A 14,512-nucleotide genomic window follows, 5' to 3' on the forward strand; every position below is an offset into this window, starting at 1 on the left:
TCACGAATTTCCACTGGAATTCGCCTTGTGCTTTTTTGAATCGCCTTGTGCAGAGGCAAAGAAGGAACACAGGCCACAGGGCGATTATTCCCAGCAGTAAATTATGTAAAAGGCACATTTGGCTACTGTCTAGAATTTTAGCAGCTGTTTATATATTCTGTGATGCTTGCCAATTTTCCATTTCCTAGCAAAGAATATAGGCTAGCTATGTAAAAAATCCATTCAGAAATGATGGATGAACTATAGTCCACAATCCCTTGTTTGAAATCCTAGGGCCAGATGCATTTCAGAACTCAAGAGTTTTTTGGGTTGTGGGAAGGTAATTAACACACATATGATGTGAGAGTCCCTGCAGGGCTCCGGACAGCAACGATGTTTCTAAAATGCGCACATCTCTATAGTGAGCGGGATAAACATAACTGAAGATAGTCGTATCAATTCAAGACAGTTTTGCCACCAAATAAATTCAGGTCTGCTTATATTTTACAGTCAAATAAACTTTCCATTTCACACATCTTTGGATTTCAGAATTACAAATAAAGGATTGTGATACTGTATCATTAAGAATACATAAAAACAATGACATATTTAACAAATCAACTGATAATTAGACACAATGGGTGGACAGTTGAGCATTTTAAGGCTGAAAGAGATCCGAACAGAATCATTTAGTCTAATCTTCATGCATTCAAACGATTACACTGAGGGTCTGAGGGGATGATTCAACTTTACTGTGGTCACACCTTAAAGAAAATCAGACCTGGAACCACAAGGTCTTTGGACTCCACTGAATACGAATATTGAGTAACTTCTTCACTGAAAAGCCCATTATTTACATGCAGTGTATCTGACCATTGCATGTAACACCCTCCCTTTGTTTATAATAAAATTCTTCCTACATCTCACTTCTGTGCCTGGTAACAAGCTCAGAACGTTGCGTTCACTTAGCCGCCTATCTTTCCCAGCCTGTGCCCTGAGTCCCTCTCCAACAGAAGTGAGGTTGCCGATTTCCCGAGAACCCCTCGACAGCAGTGAAGCGGCCCCTGTCTCTGTGCTGTCCCTGCCTTCATTTACTCTGGTGCTACTGCCGTCTGATTGGGCGACTCTACGCGTCCCCAGTCCCAGTGCCTTCCACAGGGACATGTGGATAAAAACCCCAAGTCCTCGTCCCCACAGCAAATGGCCCTTTGCAAGCTTCTCCCCTTCACTCACCTCCTCAGCATCCCCCAGCTCCTGCCTGCCTCTGGGTACTCTGACCCCTGAACTGGTTCCTACCATCCCATGATTTCCTGTATCTCTGTGTTCCCCTCCCTGCTTCCCCAACACCCCTCTTCCCTTTCCCTTCCCTGAGGAACCCTACAAATCTCTTAGGTCCACATCTAAGAGAGAATCAGCTCCACCCTTCCCCCCGCCATGCTCTCTGCACACGCCTCCATTGCCACAAGCCACTGCCTGTCTCCATAGATGTTCATCTGGCTTTCTCTCCCTCTGGGATGTGATTTGGAGGGGAGGGGTGTGTTTTAAATGTCTGGTCTCTCTAGCCCCTTACAGGATGCCTGGCATAAAGCAGACTGTTGGGAGATGTTTGTTGAATGAATGAATGATCATTATTACCTCACATATCCCATCTATACAAACATTACGGCTATCCTCCGAGCATGGAGTCCCATCTTTGACTTTATTTGACAAAGAAAAGAAGAAATCAAATCCTTCTGCGATACAGTAGAGTTTGCATAAGTCCTGATCTTAAAAAGAAATACACACACAAACACAAATAAGAAAGATACTTAAGCTCTGATCATTTTTTTGCTCTAAATTTTAGATAGACTATTTTTTTTCTTTTTTGCCCATAAAATAACTCCCACACAATAATACATTGCAAAGACATTTTTATAAATTGCCTCTTCAGGCTTGGTTTTTCCCCTTGAATTTTTTAAAATATTTTTTAAAGCTTCACTATTATTTTTTTTCGACTGTGTCCTTTATCGGTCCTTGCTCCGTACACAGTGGTTGGCACATAGTAGGCATTCAATAAACATTTGTTGACTTGAACTACATTACTGTTCACTGATTTTACTAGTATAGTTAATTACTCTTTCTAGAAATGCAAAAAGTCACTACTATTTTGTAGCAATACACAAAGTTCTTACAAATAAAATGTAATAAAATACTCAAAATAATCACAAAATTTCTTAATAGCTAATGCATTTACTAAAATACATAATATTTTTAAACTGATAAAGAGAATAACTTTTGGATGAAATCTCCAGAGAACATTGTTTTTTAAATAAATATAATGGATTGTCAAAAAACACTGATACATGGAGAATATAGGTCTCATTATTTACTACAGATTGGCAGATCAAGTTCATATACTCCCTCGGTAATCCATTTCAAGGATTTATGACTTATATGGCTAACATGAACTTTTGTAGGAACTTTTTTTTTTCCCCTTTGTTCTCTTCTTGGTAAAGAAGAGAACAGTTGATAATAAAAAAATTATCTGCCTTAGGAGTTTTCACAGGCCCGAGACTCATGCACAAGTATCTTCTTTATAGTGCAGGATAAGAAACCCAACTGAATAATTCTAAGAATCAAATTTAATATGTGTTTCCATGATTAACGAATTTCTTTACTGCAGACTAGCAAAGCCAGAAATAGCACACAGATTTTTTTGAGCCCAATTTCGAAGTTCTTTCTACTATTTTCTCCTGTGCCTTTGTTTCTCGCTGGCTTAATTTTTCTTAACTTAATTTTAGGAGTAAAAACCCAACAAAAAAAGCTTTGTTTGAAACTGCTTACATTTTCCTTCAAGAATTTGCTGATTCCATAAAACTCTCACCATGATAACATTATATATATTGGGATGGTAAAAGTTAAGTGCCAGATGAGATGGCTCAACTTACGTATTTCTCGAGTGTTTCTTGGATAACACAGTACTCTCATTTTCAAAGAATGAGTTGCTTAGGTGTTCTTTGAATTTATCTTCAAATTATGCTACTTGAGCTACTGAGTTCAAGTTACTATGATCAGAAGGCCAACACATATTTCTCTTCAACTGGAGAGTACAGTCTTATATATGGTACAAATAAACTTCCTGGTTTATAAGTTGTAGATCGAGAATTTCCAGATATGTAGTATATTATCTGATTTTCCAAAAGACGCGAATTTGCTTTCATTCTCTGGCAATGATGAGTGTTCAATGGGTGACATACTCAACACCATATCACCATCAACTACCATGATTTGTATTAAAAAAGAATTGATTCATTACCAATAAATCGTCTACTTTGAGTGCTTTATCGCTTCTTTAAAGATTTCATGGTCTTTTGCACATGCTCTCTATCTTGTTTGCTTTTATTCTGAGCCCACAGCTGGTCAAGTTTAGATAAGATACCAGTGACCTTCAGGCGGACAGAATCAAACCAGCAACAGGGAAAGAACCTGTGACGTTGCCCTAACAGCAATTTAGGTCTATCCGGATGCGCGCTATCAATCACATAGTTCTTTAAAGAGTAAAGAAGCCCGAGGCTGCCACCAGAAAGTGGGATTTGAGATTTACCTTCTACGTGGGTGTACGGCTTCCACTTGTAGTACCATCCTCGGAACCGTTTGCTATTGTACTCGGCGCACTGCAGGGCACGGAAGTCGACACTGTTATGGGGACATTTCTGACTGTTGCAAAGCTTCAGAGTTCGCGTGGATCCCGCACAAAACTTCCCTCCATTCGATGGTCTGGAATGTATAGCGTCCAGTTAGAAACCTTGCCTTTGAATAGCTACTCACCCCTCCCTTGAAATGAGGCTTATTAGGGAGATGGAGCAGATAATGTTAAAGATTTAACATAGGAAACTGGTGACCATTAAGTAAAGACACTTACCGTCACCAGTTAAAAGAAGTGCATTCCTAAGAAGGCACTGGCATTTTCTTACATATTAATGATATGGGTAGTATTTTCCTTTTCTAGTGAGTCTGCAAATAATTGCAACATGGGTAGAACAGGTTAGAATATGGGAAGTGAGTTTGCACGTATTTTCTCATCTCCCTGTAGGGGGCAGGGTGAGCATCGTTGTTCTCCGAATTCCATAAAGGAGGGGATGACTACAGGAGGGCAGCTGGGAAAAAGCAGAACTGAGACTGAAATTCAACTACTTTGCTGTCCAGATGGCAACTTCCTTCCCCTACCAGCCTCCTTGCGACAAGGCGAGGACACCGCATGGGGACAGAACAAGCACTTGTCTTCCACTGGTTGGAAGAGACAGCAAACACCCCTCTCACCCCTTAGAATTCACGTGGACACACCAGCACGAGAGCACCCTGTCGATGAAGGGGACCAATCAGGTCTCATGCGTTAAAGACAGGACTGAAATAAATCATTTTACTTAGTCTTAACATAAGTTAAACACATATAGGTGCAAAAGGAGAACTGAAAGACCCCTTCATTCCACTGCATTGGTGACTGCTTTGAACATTCTCATCGTCTACAGAAGACACACTGAGACCACATGTTGTGAAGGGAAATATATTTGATGAAAAACCAAGACTTTGGTTTTCTCACATGAAAAGATTGTTCTTACTGATTCTTATCTATTGATTTGGGTTCTCTATACTTATGATTTATCTCCTTATTTTAGGCAGAACCTTGGTATTTCATGTAAGCATGGTTAAAATCCAGTTCTTGAATATCACTGTTGGCTCCGTTACTTTTGCTGTGGTCAGGTAGTTATAAGCACCTTAAATTATACCACAGAGACATTGTTGTATAATAAATGCTTGAGTAAAAGGGCTTTCTGACTTAGCGTTCTTTTACAGTAATATGGGGAGTACAGAATTACTTTCACTGAGCTTATGTCTACATGCTGTTTGGAAAGTTCGTAGCAGAGAGATGGGTGTTGATGAGGGGGGAGGTCCAGTGCGCTCACCTGGGGTTGGTGCAGAGCCGGTCCCTGTGAGACACACCTCCTCCGCAGGTCCTGGAACAAGGAGACCAGGGAGACCAGTCTGACCAGTGGCCGTGGGTGGGCTTGGGGCCTTCGTCACCATATTTCACACACTGCCCTCCGCGGCACCACTGAAAATTAAAAACAAAACAAAACAGTGATATGACTTGTGGGTAGTACATCACTACTGCAATGCTGAACCGAGGGGAGTTTGGTCACATAGGCAGACATCAGTATCCCTACCCTCAGGTAGCACATAATAAAAATACATTTAATGCAGCTTCTTTTCTTCTTTCCAGACCTAGCCTTGTTCTATAAATCCACATAAAGGGAAGGTACGGAGCAAAATCATTTTCAAACTTCTGTCTGAGCTGCTGGAACCTAACACGTGTAGTGAAGTTGTGTTGCAGGAACACTCAGTCCAATTGTTCACCTCTCAGGTGTAGGAGCTCTAACCTTTCCTGGAAACAATGTGCTCTTCACTTCTCACTGTCGGAACAGACTGACTGTCAGGTAGAAAAATCCAGTTGGAGGTTCCATGTGGCTCAACACCTTGTCATTTCTGGCCGGTGCTCTGTGCTTTTGCTCCAAAGCACCTGGGCTGGGAGCCATGTCAGAGGTCACACAGCTTTCTAAGGACACGAAATAACCCACACAGGGCTCCTCCTGTCCCTACAAGGCTGGAGATGTTATCAGCTCCCTTTTCTCCAGAGAAGCGTTCATAGATGTTAATTCTGCTAAAATCTACATGGTTTCTTCACTTCCACCACATGCAAAAACTACACAAGATCTAGCGTGCATTCAATGGTGTTGGTTTTCCCACTGATGGACCCATTCACTGGGCACAATTGACATTCTGCCAGCAAAGGGTTGTGTAGGAGTCTATAAAAATAATAGTTTCAGAAGAGCAAATCCAACCTGTCAATGTCGATATGATTGCTGAACTGTTTATGGTTCCTTGCAGTACTTGGTGTCTACTGGATGAACTCTACTTGAGCTGCACAAAGTGCTGGGTTTTAAAGTCACTTGGATAATTCCTCTGTTGTGGTCATAGTTAAGCCAATAACTTGACTTAAAGCCTAAATGGAACCTATTTAGGTTAGATTGTTTCATTTTGCTTGGGATGTTTATGAATTACTTTAATAAAATTTGGTCTAGTTTTGTTTTAAAATTACAGAAAATGTTTATGTTTTTTTTAAATTTAGAGTTTATCCTTTTATTTTTTAATGTAAGTAATTATATACAGACTGGCATTTCCTTTTCTTTCATAAATGAACCCATATTATCCACATCTTTTTCCATCCTGCTTTTTCATTTAACAATATGTTCTGTAGTTCATTCCACAGAAGAAGATAGACACATCCCTCTTTCCTCTGTTGCAGTTACAAAACGCTCCATTAGGTATATTTCCAACCAGTTCCCTTCTGATGGACATTTGCATCATTTCCAGGCTTTTGCTTTGATAATTATTGCTGCAATTAACAGTCTTACAAATGCATTGTTTTTTGTTTTTGCCAGAGTATCCTTTTTTTAATTGAAGCATAGTTGATTTACAATGTTATGTTAGTTTCAGGTGTACAGCAAAGTGATTCAATTATACTTATATATATATATCCATTTTTTCAGATTATTTTCCCTTATAGGTTATTAAGAAATATTGAGTGTAGTTTCATGTGTTATACAGTAGGTCCCTATTGGTTATCTATTTTGCATCCAGTAGTGTGTATATGTTAACCCTAAACTCCTAATTTACACCCCTCTTTCCCTTTGTTAACCATAGTTTGTTTTCTATGTCTGTGGGTCTATTTATGTTTTGTGTATAAGTAAGTTCATCTGTATCATTTTTTTAGATTCCACATATAAGTTATATCATATGATATTCATCTTTCTCTGGTTTACTGCACTTGTATGATAATCTCTAGGTCCATTCACATTGCTGCAAATGGCATTATTTCATTCTCTTTTCATGGCTGAGTAGTATTCCATTGTATACATGTGCCACATCTTTACCCATTCATCTCTCGATGGACATTTCGGTGGCTTCCATGTCCTGGTTACTGTGAATAGTGCTGCTATGAACATTGGGGTGCATGTATCTTTTCAAATTATGGTTTTCTCCGGATATATGCCCAGGAGTATCCTTAAGTGACTATCCTTAAAAATTATTTAAGAAAACTTTTTGAGATTCTGAGGAGAAAGCACTACATCTTCTCCCAAGGAGGTTGGGGGGAATGCCTAGGTGCACGTAGACACACAAACACGGACATACATACATACAATTTGAGTCTAATTTCATGCAGGTCACAGACCTGTGGAGCCAGTCAGTGGGGTGGTCGGGGGTAAGACCCTTGTGTGAAATGGACACATAAAATGGACACATACTGAAGCACCAGTTGTATTTCTAAGAACAATCCCATGTTTATCACAAGTTTACATTTTACCAATGGAGAGTGTGGCTTATGAAAGAGGCTTTATCTTGGACAGTGTGATGTCATGATAAGGCTCACACCCTGTTGTGATACTGTTCAAGGAATCCACTGTTACACTTAAACCCCGTACAGACAGGGCAGCAGCATAATGAGGCACAAGAACGTACACCGTTCTTGAGGTGAAAATGAGCCCCGCGTATCACTTCAACCAGGTGTGTGACCTGGGGCACTGACTCAGGTGCCCTGAGCCTGTCCGTCCTCCTGTGAACATCAGGGATGAGGGAAACCACCAGACTGGCTTGTTCCAAGGACCCAATGCAATGACACAGGCCAAGTGCCTCGGACCATTTGCAACGTAATCACAAAGTGAGAGATGGTTTAATTTTCTACTAGGGATCATTAAAGAACCGGAATCTGCTTCAGCATGCATACAGGCTGTGGTCCTGACTCCGGTTCTGGATTTCTCATGGCATGAGAGCAGAGAAACCGAGTGTCTTTTTCCTGGAAGGGTTCTTTGGTGTACAGTGGGGGGCTGCCCTAGGCTCACCGTCCAGGGTGCCTGTGACAATTCAATGTATATAACGTTCTCGGTACAGCGCTTGCCACTGAAAGATGCACTGACCACTCAGGTTCACCAGCATGCATACCCATGCAGAGCCTCAGCATTGGTAGCTGATGGAGGAAAACAGGTTCCCATCTAGGAGAAAGATGCACAGAAGCAGTACAGTTGTTGTCAGTTATCTACAGCCCATCCATTGTTCTGGAATATTCCAAAGTACTGAGATACTGACTTTTGGTAATGCATGCTTCTCAACCAATAAACCTCATGGACACTTGTGGACCAGTGATACAGGATGACTCAACTAACACGAAAGGGGGCTTTTACATGAACTTCTGATGCTTGTCCCAGCATGGCATCACTGGGCAGCCATTCACTCCTGGGCAGAACACTCACTGCTGTGTAATTTGTAGGCATCCAGTCCAGCTTAATGTGCTTTAATTCTTTTCAATATGAGGAAACACCAGGAAAAAAATATTTTAAAATACTAATGAAAACCAATTTAATTGCTTTTAAGGTAAATAGAACGTAACAAGAATATATGGGTGGCATCACAGCTGTAACTTCATCCAAGGAAAATAGTAGATTTTAAAGAAAGTAGGACACCTGGAGAGCCACACCATACCGGTGTGAACCATCACCAAGGCAACAATGGAAGGGCTGCCAATCTTTCCATAAATAGGCATAATTTGGCAAACTATCAGATTTGCAAAACTTGGTCAGTTTTAATAAGTTATGTACAAAGAATCGTGATCACCTGCAGTTAATGTTCAGGTAAATTTCCTGGTATCCCGTGACGGTTGGTATTTCCACATTGCAGTACCTAAGCAAATCTATTTTCCCTTTCAAGAAACTGAAAGCATTTTAATTAGACATTTTTGTTATGGATTAATTTACTGCTGCCTACACCCCTAGAAGGATTTAAATATCAGTCTCACCCTGGGAAAGTCTGAAAATAAAGCATATTAACATGTGTAGGATGGATGGTCACTGGGTGCTATTCTTAAGCAAGTTTACTTCATTTCTCTTCATTTCCTCAGTCAGCTTTGCAATAATTCAACCCAAGAGCATTATGTTAGCACTGTGTCCTAATACTTTAAATCCTTTCTCTTTGTATTCACATTTAAACATGTTTATGGTGTGATAGGCTTACTTCGGACTTCAAACATCCTGGATCAATGATATTTAGGCATAGATTTCTATTTCGTACTCATTAGCATCACGAAAACGTTCAGATACATATGGACGAAAATGGTTACAGTGACAATTTGGTTCCAATATATTTCTATCTTTATCAATAGTCTTTTATATTCTGAAAAAAATACAATCACAGTTTAAGTCAAAAGGGTTAAAAGATTACTCTTGACTGTTAAGATAATTTATTTTTAAGTGGTAATGACAGAATTGTCATTGCCCCCCAGTTAGTAATAAACTTGCTGTCTTATGAATTTCTTCTTTTCCCCACTAGAGCACCTCTCTCATTTTCACAGAGCAACAATAGGTCAGAAGGATCTATTCCACAGTCTTCAAGCTGATGCTTTGAGGCTTTAACAGAACTGCTGAATGCTGGTTCTTTATTTGATTAAAAGGTGGTCAAGAGTTTAACGTTTTCCTTCATTAAACAGATTCAGCCATCACCTGTTGCCTGACATTTATGTCTATTTATTCCAGGCAGTTCATCAATTATATGATTGGAAAAGTATGAAGGGGAGTCCTCTTCATAGAATTAATATAAATTAAACACAATCTTTTGACATGGGTATAGATATGGACAGATATACCAGAAGGATGGGCTTAAAAAATACCAAGGCAAGCAGAGGAAAGATGCATGGTTGAAAGACTGACATTTGAATATGACGTATGTACCTAAGATTAGCTTCTTACCCTGTCACGTCCACAAGTTGTGCCTTCTGCCGCTGGCATAAATTTAGTCTCACATTTCCTCCCAATCCGGTGGCACCACAGGGCTTTACAGATATCCTAAAGGAGAAAAAAAAGGTCATTAGTATTACAAATGATCCATACAACTCTGAAAAATATCACTGAAAAAATTAAGGGAAAAACAACTGATATAAATTGAAAGCTGACATCTACTTAGGAGTAGGTGCATATGATAGAGTGAGGATCTAGAAGACTCATGTTCTAGACTTGCTTCAACTTAATTCTATCCCTGAAGCTCTATTTATTTATATTTATTCATCATACATTTAACAAAATTACACTTTCTAAATTAAAAAGTAAAATATGCTTAATCCAGGCACTGAAGAAAACTGTGAAATATTAAAATTAAAAAACCCAGTAAAACCTAACATTTTATAATTAATTCTCCATCCTACCTTTCACTAACTTCTCCTTGTCCATTCCTCTATTCAGCTATCCATTCATCCACACACCCACTCATCCACCATCCCCAAATCTTCAATGAAGTCCTAGAATATGCCAGTTATCTTACTAGGCAGGAGGTTCCATAAGAAATATGACCAGACCTACCCTCTCAAGAATGGTCTTAGCGGGATAGATTAGCTGTAAATCACTGTGTGGTGCACATGGGAAGAGGTGCCCCTACAAGGGGAAGAACACAGTGCGGGGTGGGCTTGCCAGGAGAAAAGCGCTTGGCCTGGAGGACCCAGGGAAGAAGTCAGAGAAGATGGACATCTGAGCCAACTATTGAGCTCAAGGACGGCACATTCAAGGGAAAAGGAATGAAGGGTTCGTGCAAAGGAAGATGAGAAAGAAGAAAGACGTGTGCAGAGGAAGGAAAGCCCACATGGCTGCTTTGTCAATAAAATAAAACAAGATCTGAGATTTATACACAATAAAGGCCTCTCCAAGTATAAGGAATTCTTTTGACTTCTATATCCTTTTGAGCCCAAAGGAACATCTTAGTGAAGGGCAGTCAGCAGTGGGACTCATGAAATGATGGGACCTTCAGGAATGCTGGTGGTAGCTTCAACTGCACATGACGGAAACATTTCTTAAATTATCTGCACAACTGTTCTGAACATTTGAACAAGTGCTGCACTATTTCCCAAGTCATTTAATAGCTGCATCTACTGGGGTTTTTGTGTTACAAAGAAAATGCAACACAGCAAAACTTCCACCTAATATTGCTTGAAAGATGGCATTTCACGGCACTTGTGCCTTTATTTTCTGTTTCAGTGATGCTAGAGATGTGCTCACAGGAGACCTTCTGCATTGTGTGAGTGAACTCTTGAAGGGTTTCTCTTTTAATAATCCATATTAATTTTACCTTCATAAAACGAATTCTCAAATCTCCTTTATAAATGTACTTGTTATATATTTAAAAGTTAAGGAATTTGTTAAAGGCACTGCCTTATATTTTTTTCCACTTGTATCTCTCTCACTAATAAGACAGCTTTTCAGAGCATGGACTGTGAAGAAGCAAACTCTCAATGTTTTAATTTTGATATCAACTAATTGCTTTTATTTCAAGGTATTCATAGTAACCTCTTAAGATTACAATCACTGTACCACTAAACTTCATTTTCTTGGGAGTCCTCCAGAATCATTAAGTGCCACTGGGGCAAATGTGTCACGCTGGTGGTTAGTGCTTTCCTGGCTCTCATGACATCAATTAGCATGCTGTGCTGGGAACCTCTCTTCTTGCCCAGAACGGTGGTTAGAGATCCGAGTCATAAGAGGACCACAAGGCATCCATAAAAGCAGGGGCCTGGGCATCTGTAAGTCTCCAAAGAGACAACTGGGAAGCTCTGTTTGCTTCCCGGGATGACATCGTGACAGAAACCAGGATATAAATAAAGTTCCCTTGAAACCTGAACTTGTGGACTCCGGCTTAATATCTGGGTGGAAATATGGTGGATCAAAGCCAGAATCCAGACAGTGGTGCAGGGTAGGCATACCTGCCCGTGAGTGCTGGTTCAGAGACCTACTGATTTAGGTGGCTGGGTGTGCACACACACAGACAGATGAACACACGGATGGATGAGTGAATGATAAGTGAATGGTGGATGTGACAGAGATACCTGCTCCTGTTGTTGCGTCAGCGGGGGGTGGACACAGTGTTCCAGGGGAGGGGCTGGGCTTCCGAGAAGGTAAGCCTGTCTGGTGTGAATTGGGCATGGCCAACCTGGGCAGGCAGAGTCCCGGTATCCTCCCTGAATGCAACCACCCATCGACTTGTCCTGGGGACTGAATGAAGCGTCATAGGTAGGTAATGTGCCCAACTCAGGGCCTGGCACCTAACAGGCACCAAACTCATGTCAGTGTCCTTTCTCACTTCAAAGGTGTGAGGAGATGTGAGCTCAATCCCAGTCCCCAGCCTGGGTTCATGGCTGTGGCCTGAGGGGACCAGTGGTACTAAGTCTGGAGGCAGTTTCAGGGATGATGCAAGATGATAAAATAAATGGTGTTTTAAAACGCTAAATTATTTTTATGTATTTGTCACCAATACCTGGAACAGTGTTTAGTACCTGGCTGGCTTTCAATAAATGCTTTCTGAGTTGAACATCTGTTAGTTTGTTTCTATGGAAACCTTGGACAGAATGAGAAGGAACATTTTTAGTGTAAAATGAAATGAATAGTGATCAGTGAATTGTGATCATAAACGCTTCTAAGATGACTTAAGAGGGTGACATTATGATATGAAAACACTACACCTAGACTGCTATTCAAAGGATTTTCATAATATTCTTACATTGTAGTCTGGGGGAACATTTTTCAGAATAAAGAAATATGGATGGAAGATACTATTGAAGGCAATAGTTTTTAAGTTTTCTAAGTAAGAAGCTCTCAAGTATAGGATACTGGTGACAGCTCACCACTAAAGCATGTGACTGTAACTCAGTCTGTGCCCAGCTTATGCCATCTGTGTATTTCAGCCTCATTCTGGAAGCTGCTCAATTCCCAATTCTAGGCCTCCAGGCAGAAATAAATCAGAGTTACAAGAGCCTTGAAATATATAATTCATGTTACTGTGTTCCAACATGTCAAAAAGGATTTGAGACCTTGGTGCCCTATAGATGTAACTGCTGGTCATTTAATAAAAATGTGACATTCCATTCTGGAAAACAAATAAAAAATTCTAGTACCTCAAACAATGTTTATTTTATTATATAAACAACCAAAAAACTATTACTTCCTCTCAGTTTTATCACAATTTGATCTAACTGCTAACTTCTGGACATAATGTACAATGGTTGTATTAAATTCTGCTTTATGGTTGTACGTCATTACATTCTTAATAAAACTTCAGGGTCCTCTTGGAACAATGACCCTATTAAATCATGGTTCTAGGGCCAAGAAGTTGGAATGCAATACCTGCTGGATTGGAGGGTGGGTTCCCAATTTACCAACAGTACCCAGGACACTAAGGTGATCAAATTTCAAAGTAATTCCGGCAACTTGCATCTCAGACTGCAGGGTCAGGCCACCAAGCAATGTTGACGAAGCAGAATAGGAACTTGATAATGACGCAATGTTTAAAATAACTAATACTTGACTTAACAAGAAGAAAGTTGAGAACCACATACAGAGTTCACGCTTGCTTTTATCTTTGCTGTTAAGGAATACTGTACTCTCTTTAATGAAGACTCTCTCACTTGCTAGTCCTTCCCATAATTTAAGAGCTACGTTCACAATGACTTATTTTGATAATACTGACTTAGTTAAGTTTAACATCGCAACCTAATACCCCAAATAAAACAAAGATTTTCAGATGACTGTGTTGGATTTATTGTGGCATTTCCATACTGTGAATAGAATGCCACCAGATTAGTTTTCTCAAACTGTCAGTATCAGACTTTCCAAAAATACAAACTAAAAATGCATATACAAATGATGTTATAATAGGATATATAATTTATTGTAATTATTTGTTTTTCAAGCAGTGGTGTGCTTTTATCACTAATTTTGATTATCAACAAGTCATCAGTGGACAGAGAAAGCCATGGCCATATATGTGTGTGGATTTATAAACAAGTATGTAAACACCCACACATATACACCAAATACACATCTATTTATCCAAAAGAAGAATGCATATGCATTCACGTTATCTCTTAACTTTCCAAACTAAATGGCACATGGTACTTAAAAAAGGTTCAACCCTTTCTAAAACATCATCCATCCATCTATCACCCTTCCCAGCAAAGTCTTACTGAATGGGCCATAAGTGCCAAGTACTGGTTGAGGCATTGGGTAGTTTCCTTGTTATTTATTATTTTATATTCTTCAGTCAGAAAAGGGAATAAGCTCACAATATTGACTTTAATGGGTATTTTTCAAAAGGTATTTTCTCTACTGTTCATGGTGAAGTAACTGGTACCACACTTACTTTTCTACATGCAAAAACTATAAAACTGGACAAAATGTATTGGTCAGTTGTTTCAGACTCTTGCAACAAGCAACACAGTACATGGTCCTCAAGAGAAGGGAATTTGTAAGGTGGGCATCAACTTTGCCCAGCTCTCTCTCTGGGAACACTTTGCTGACCATGGTGCAAAGACATGGTTCCCATGAAGACAACAGCAGTCTCACTGAATGGAGGGTGCGTAGATCAGAGTTGGGGCTGCAGAAGTAGCTAGAATTTGTGGGAATGGGACTAG

The 14,512-nt window shown here is 39.9% G+C and overlaps 1 protein-coding gene across 1 annotated transcript in view; it reads right to left on the reverse strand.

The window, feature by feature from the left end:
- Positions 1–14,512, reverse strand: part of ADAMTS16 (ADAM metallopeptidase with thrombospondin type 1 motif 16) — a 174,710-nt gene that overhangs the window by 73,201 nt on the left and 86,997 nt on the right. Inside the window, exons 14-17 of the mRNA XM_024752503.1 lie at positions 9,813–9,908; positions 4,923–5,071; positions 3,563–3,735; positions 1,615–1,745 (exon numbers count right to left, since the gene is read on the reverse strand). Of these exons, the coding sequence (XP_024608271.1) occupies positions 1,615–1,745; positions 3,563–3,735; positions 4,923–5,071; positions 9,813–9,908 (549 nt within the window). The remainder of the gene's footprint in view (positions 1–1,614; positions 1,746–3,562; positions 3,736–4,922; positions 5,072–9,812; positions 9,909–14,512) is intronic.

Source organism: Neophocaena asiaeorientalis, unplaced genomic scaffold (assembly GCF_003031525.2).
Source record: "Neophocaena asiaeorientalis asiaeorientalis breed wild unplaced genomic scaffold, Neophocaena_asiaeorientalis_V1.1 scaffold52, whole genome shotgun sequence".
In the NCBI taxonomy this organism is placed as follows: domain Eukaryota; kingdom Metazoa; phylum Chordata; class Mammalia; order Artiodactyla; family Phocoenidae; genus Neophocaena; species Neophocaena asiaeorientalis.